General features: G+C 43.2%; 1 protein-coding gene across 1 annotated transcript in view; it reads right to left on the bottom strand.

The window, feature by feature from the left end:
* Positions 1-3,758: 3,758 nt before the first annotated feature.
* The window catches only part of adam8b (ADAM metallopeptidase domain 8b), a 24,614-nt gene continuing 20,954 nt past the window's right edge, over positions 3,759-7,418 (bottom strand). Inside the window, exon 23 of the mRNA XM_050060456.1 lies at positions 3,759-7,052. Coding sequence (XP_049916413.1) covers positions 6,894-7,052 — 159 coding nt within the window. The 3' untranslated portion in view covers positions 3,759-6,893. The remainder of the gene's footprint in view (positions 7,053-7,418) is intronic.

Below are 7,418 nucleotides of genomic sequence, written 5' to 3'. Positions count from 1 at the left end.
ATGTAGACATCATTGTTAATCTTATTCACGTTGAGTTGATGTTGTGGTCTAACGTTACCACACAACTTTATCCAAAGGAGACACTTTTCTCGGTTGAGATGTGGTTTAAAGTGTAAAAAATACACCTGGTCGTCCAGCCTCTCAGGATACCTTGTGTCAGAGTTGCATGTACCCTTTGCTAGTTGGCGGCAGCAATATCTCACGAGCAAGTAAAGTTATTAAGCGCTAGCAGTTTGCGTTTTTGCAAATGTCCGGGAAGTGCACGTTCCACCTTGTGAAGGGCTCATTGCACGAGTAAAGTAAACTCTCAGTCAATATAAAAAGCAAGTCTCCTTCAAAAGAAATCCAAGGCACTTTGTAGGATTTATTTTACGTGGCAGTATAGATTAAAAACACGAGGCGTTGTGACTCACAGGTCTTCATCAGGATCATTGCCTGCTGTGGGAAATGCATGTGTAATAACGTTGGGCTGCATTGCTCTATAGGCCTGTTTCAAACTAAATATGCTGAAAATTTTTTGGTAAAAATTTGTGGGAATCCTGTAACTAAGACTTTGACATGTATCAGAGTACTCCTACACCGTAGTGTTGCTACTTTACTGAAGTGAAAGACCTGAGCACTTCTTCCACCACTGCTGCTCACACAGAACTCTATTTAACTTTACCCTCTAAAAACACATCTAATAAAGAGAGCAGCAACTTTATGTAGTGTGTTAAAAGAGTGCACAAATTAAAGTTCCTGTACCTTTGAAGTGTTTCATCATTTTTTAAAAGACGTCATAATGACTGAGGTCAATGTGACGATGTGATCACACACCTGTCGTCACCTCAAGTGATTTCTCAGATTGTGACACAGTAGAGGACACCTTGGGAGAGGGACCGCGTCAGTTTGTCCTGGGAAAGACAAAAAGGGGAAGCTGGAAACAGTCGAGACGATTTGACTCAACTGTTTAAACATTAACTCAGAAACTCGGCCTTCAAACTGAGTGATTAACAGTGACTCACGGAGATTATCTTTCTTTCTTCCGTCTTGTGACCCGTTTGTGGCTTTTCTGCATCAGTTGACGACGGGCTTTCGGCCAGCCTCGTCTGTCTTACAGCATATGGAAGTCATTTGTCAGGATTGTTGCAAGCATGAAAAGTTATGTTGGGTCACTGTGGAGAGTTTTGGATTAGTTTTCTGTTTCGACTCTCTCCTACAGCGGAAGTATTCACAATTTGTAAGCTGTCTTCAGTGATACTCTGCTGTTATGACGTTTAACATTATTTATCACCTCGTCAGTCACAGCCAGAAACCTTGAAACACGGATCATGAATCACCCTGAGAAGATAAAAGGAAACATTTAAAGACCACACAAAGACATATTGATGTTTTCCTGCTGTGTGTGTTGTTGGAAACGCTTCTTGTTCTCCTGGATTGTTCTGAAACTGGAATAAAAGTCAAACACAGATGGCTGCATGTTTGACTGAACACCCTGATCCCTGTTGAGGTCGGATGTCGTCATCTCATATCATGGAGCTCAGTAAACCGTTAATCTGAGTGAGCAACAAGCAGAGGCAAAGCCTTGCTGTAGAACAAGCCACATTCTTTGTAAACTTTGTTTTATGAGCTGCGTTGTTGTGAATCAGACAAGCTCTCAGTGAGAAACCAGCCCCCTTTTGCTCGGGACAACATTCCTCAACCTCCTCCTCCTCTCTGCCTCTGATCAGACTTTGCTTCCATTTACAGTTAGATTTAAACATCAACTAAATGTTTGGGCAGATTGGTGCGACAAAGTGTTTTTCTTCACATACAGAGAGAAGACGTCTTGAAGGCATCAGATCGCTGACTGTTTCAGCACATTTTTGTGGACGATCTTGAGCTCTGACCTCAGCCCGTCCACCATGATGATGAACTGGACTGTGATCCAGACCTGATCATCCGACATCAGTGTTGGACCGAGCTGTGGGATCAAATCCCTGCAGCCAAGTTTAACATCTGGTGAAGAGACTGAAACCAGCAGAGCGGAGGCTGTCAGGTTCACTGAGCACGTACAGTATGTCATGTCAGAGAAAGTCAGTGACACACACGGTGTCTTTATCAGTGCTTTGTCAACAAGTGTGAGTAAGGTTTGGTCACGCAGCTGCTGCGCTACTGGAAATCCAGCTTCTGTCATACACAGGTTGTCTCATATGTCCCTCTGATAGAGTTTGACTGAGACTGGAATAGAGTTAAGACATCTTGAGACATCTTGAGAATTGGCCTTTAGTCAACAGCAGGAAGCAGCACAGAGGCCAGTCACCATCTGTCACTCATTCAGTCTTTATTTCAAACTCAGTGCAAAGAAATTTGGACCAATGTCAGAGCACTGCTTGGACAGAGACGGACAGAAGTCGTGGCGGAGATGACAAAGAGTCACAGAGTTCTGATGGTTGTGCCAGAAAAGGGGTGAAAATAAACCTTTCCACCTGGTTATCATGTTTCCATCACTGTCGATCGGAGCTGGAGCCGATAACACCCGTGACAACTGCAGAGTCATTTGTCCTGGCCATGAATGCAGATGGGCACCTTGCCCAGTAAAGACAAAGGCCGGGGGCTGGTTGCACAAAACACCTTAAGATTGTTTCTTAAGTATGACACTTAAACATGAAATAGCTCACCAGTAACGGACTGGAAAGATGCCTTTGCATAAAACCGCAGAGCCAGTGGCCGCACAGCCATAAGTGGTTGCAGAAAATGAATGAATGAATGAATGGATGAATGAGGCTTCATCCTCTGGGGAACATTAATGTTTATACGAAACTTTAAGTTTAGTGGAGATATTGCAGTCTACAGTGCCGTCTGTCTAGCCTGGAAATCCAGACCCAGATCTAGAAAGATTTAGGGTCTGGCTATGAGTAATGCAAATGGCCCAACTCGAGGGGCGGCACCAAGCATGCATTTGAAAATATCACTGCATGCAATTGGATAACACTACGACCAATCAGAACAATACACGGGGTGACGTATACGCTTAGCTACCAGCGGAGCTAACTGGTAGATTAGACTCTTGCTGTATCCGGTCGGCAAAACAGCAAAAACGTCCTTCTTGCAAAGGAAAGACTCGAGCGCCGTCTTCTGTTCCTCTTTCATTGTAGCGGCCAAAGCCGTTTCAAACAACTGGTGTTCATCCGTAGCCATCTTGCAATGTTTACTGACTGATTCCGGACTTCATCGTCGCAGCGTTGTCGTCATCTGTTTAGCTCGCCTCTGGCCCGCCTATATCAGATACACCGATGTGATTGGTGCAGCTCTTCTCCAACGGCATGGGTAATGAGCATCATTACTGATTGCCAGAGTGACTCGCTGAGCAAATTCAAATTGTGCTCTCACGAGAACTCTGGATTTCCAGGGTAATGTCTGTGTACAAACTAAACTCAAACCATATTTCTGTCGTTTCTGTTCTACATTTTTTGTTACTCAACATCTGCAGTGAGTTTATTGAATTTACTGAAAGTTCTTGGTTCTTTTCCCACGAGATCCGAGTCCGGAAACAAACAAACCCTCAGTGTAAGAAGGAAACCCAGCTATTGATGATGATGATGATGATGATGATGATGATGGGAGCTCACCGTGTGACTCACTGCTGCCTCTCAGACACGTTTTCTTACGCTCCTCACCAGAGAGCAATAAGTATGAATGAGCTGTTAACTGATGTTTTGCCTGGGGAGAACAATGGGACACTTCTCTGTAGGTTCATAAAGATGTTACACAAGACGAGACAAACACAACAACAGACCTAACTGAGAAAAGTGTTTAATCATTATTTAATACCCATAATAAACCTCTGAGGAAACACAGCGGATACTTTTTTAAATAAAGTGCACTTCATCTGTTGACACAAAGGCATCTCAGGAGTTCATTCAGTTTTTACATTCAATAACGTGACAGATTGAAACCATTGCGATCGCACAAACTGAGATTTTACGACTGATCAGTGATGGTGCCTCTGATTTATAATTTAACAAACAAGGTAGAAAACCCTGTGACTGCTGACATGGAAAGATAAAAGTGACTTGTTCCTTGAGGCTCGGTCACACACCTCCCTCAGGACTGGAGACAAACAAAGGAGTGTGTAAATGTTTGAAGCTGAACCACAGTAACTCACACAGCTCATCTGAACACTGTGTGTACCATTCAGAGGTTTTCAAGTACAATGCAAAATGAAGGCAGACTGGCTTTGGTCACAGTTTAGGGACTGTACAGAAATTATTAGAGAGAGACGGCTTTGACAAAAACTGCTGCGACCTCCTGCCTAAAAACTTTAAGCGGCTACGATTGTTATTTTTATAATAATAGCAGTGTTTGAGATGACACTGTGGAAGGAGGGATAATTATCAGCTGAATCTGCAGCTCCACTTTAGATCAAGTTTTAGCTCATTGTTCATCTGTCTGACTACTTCACTGCTCTGCTTCATTCTCACGGCTCTCACAGCATCGTTTACAGGAAAAACTAAGATGTAAAAAGCCACAGTGCACGACCTGCTCAGCACCAGACAGCCAACAGACTAACAAGTATAATATTTCTGAGATTAGAAAAATGTAAAAACACCTCCTCAAAGAGGTGCACCATGAAACTAATTCAACAGAGTCAAGCTTTCTTTGCATTAGCTGGCGCGACAAACCCTGATGCCCCCGTCAGAGGTAACAGGCAACATGACGGTGGTTATGAACTTCTTCACTTAACTCAGGCTTTCTTCTTTTGGCTCTGTATTGTCTCATAAGACAGGGCATTTGGTGCATACCATAAAACTTCAATCAACAGCCCGGGCTATTATTTGCTTAAATCAACAGGCCTATATTTGGGACAGGCCTTTAATGTCTTTCACACAAAACGAATCAAATTGTTTGTTTAAACCAGTTTGAATATTACTTGTTAAAAAATTAGGCTTCCAATAACATGTCAATTATGAATCATTTATTTGATGTGGCTCCGACAGCAGACAGCCCGTCGGAGAGAAGCTGTGAGTCACGCCATTTGAGGGTTACGTTGCCCGGCACACCGACACAACAGCACTTTATCATGTTAAAACCATCCTCACAACTTGGATTAGTTTTCATGAAAAACACTTTTGTTTCTTTTGATCTGAGGACCCATGCAGACTAATGGAATATGAGTAACTCAAGGAGTCGACACATAATTTGAGGGAGCCAACGACCCAGTTTTATACGTCTAAAGAACTTCTATAAAAAAATTAAACTGCTTGGTAACCAGCCCAGGCCTCTAATGGAGACGGGCCTCTAATGGAGACAGGCCTCTAATGGAGACAGGCCTCTAATGGAGACAGGCCTTTATATGTCAGAATGTGTAGCCACACTGGGCTAGAAAAAGGGACTGTGCATTTAATTGGGACGAGGCTATTACTTGAAGTTTTACGGTATTCTGACCACACCATAACGCAACATGAACCTATCGTGAACCATCTACGTTTGCCTATGAAGAATATGACAAGACAGCGAGAAGCGACTCTGTCACTGCGAGTAAGGTGAGAAACGAACGCTGGCAGGAAATGACTAATTATGTAAAATTCTACGTTAATGCGTTCATGTCACCGCTCTGTTTATTTCTAAGGTGACAGCTGCACATTCAACAGCTCTTAAACGTTAAACTTTACGCAGCAGATTTAAACGTTTAACTCAAGAACTGCATTAAGGGACTGACGCTGTCTCACACTGAAGGAGACGTGGAAATCACTTTAGCTTTTGGCCAAATCAAAGGGAACTGAATTATACTGATTGAATATCATCTGTGATCAGTACCATCAGACTAATATAATCAATGTTCTAGTTCAGGTTCTGTTAGCTGTGATGTACCAGCAGTGTGAAACCGACTTCAGCAAATCAGGACCGAGCATAAAAACATAACCCAACGTGGTCGTGTTATCGAATGGTTTGAAGGAATTAAACACAAGTAAAACTCATCCTGATCGATAACATAGTGAACGATCAATATATAACTCTACCTGTGACTTTATAGAAGGCTCCTTGTGCTTCCTGAGTTGGCGAGCGGACCAGACAACATGACAGACACACTCAGTATTCAATGAGAGCAACAAATAAAATAAAACAACATTCTTGTTCAGATGTTCTGCATCACAACCTGCATGCACGTTTGTTCCCGTGGCAACTGGATGCAGACAGTTTGCTGAACTGTCGCCTGTTTGCACGGCTTTAACGTAACGTTACGACTCAACAGGTTTGTATTTATAACGTTTTCCCTCAGCTGAGAATCTCAATCACTCAAAGACTGGCTGGTGACTGTCGAGTGATGTCATTTCCAAAGGAGCTGATTAGTGAAAGATGCTTGTTTGTCCAATGAAGCCCAAACTCTGAACATAAACTGGTCCAGACCAGACCAGGTTAGGTATGCAGCGTATGTTACCATGACGATCTAGCCCGGTTTTAAGAGAGTCACCTTTGTAACATGGAAAACTCTGGCGTTGAAATCTGGCTCTGTGGTGCAGCCCCCCAAAACCTACCCCCCCTTCAAGGAATAATACATCAAACTATAATAATTTTCATACAGTCCCTTAAAAAGACATTAAATAAATATTAAGTACATTTTCATGTGAGCACCACTTTGGTCACGCTGTAATGAGACAAGTTAAACGAACACACAACAACTGCAGCAGCAGTTACAGCAGTTTGCCCCAAAATCAGTTTTCCACAGCAGCTGTGATGCTGTCGGTCATCAAAGACATTCTCAGCCGGTGAAGCTGCGCTCACTGAGGCCATCTTTAAGACAAAGAGTAAAGTTTTCCAAAGTCTTCCACCTCTGTGACTCACACACATGATCCCAGAGAGGATCTCACTCTCTGTAACTCCACGCTGGACGTCTGCAGCTTTGGTTCAACCTGATACTTCTGATGAGATTTTCATGTGAGTCGCACAACGTGTGGCTTCACTGGGGGCAGAGGAGGAGGACTGGGCTTGACTGGAGGTACAGGAGGAGGACTGGGTTTGACTCGGGGTACAGTGGGAGGACTGGGCTTGACTGGAGGTACAGGAGGAGGATTTGGTTTGACTGCCGTATACTGAAAAACAAAACAAGATCAATTTTAGACAGATTTATTATAAATGTGAAGTTGCTGCAACCGCACAGAAAACTGTTCGTTTTGTTGGGATTTAATTTGGTCCCAAAAAGAGAATCGCAGTGTAACCCTCCTGTGACAGATATTTGGCTGCGACTTTAAAGGGGAACTAATGTTGTTTTCAACCTGGGCCCTATGTTCAGATCTCCTTTTGTCTAAATGAGTGATAGGATGTTCAATATGTGACATGTCTCCAGTATGAAGCTAGGGCTGACCTGCCTGCAGCCCGTGAGCGCGCGCTATATTAAATAATAGGGCACTCAGACAGCGTCAAACAACGTCAAAATACGTCCACTAAAAGTGCATTTT

Source organism: Epinephelus moara, chromosome 13, assembly GCF_006386435.1.
Source record: "Epinephelus moara isolate mb chromosome 13, YSFRI_EMoa_1.0, whole genome shotgun sequence".
NCBI classification, from domain to species: Eukaryota; Metazoa; Chordata; class Actinopteri; order Perciformes; family Serranidae; genus Epinephelus; species Epinephelus moara.
This window is presented reverse-complemented; position numbering and strand designations above follow the sequence as displayed.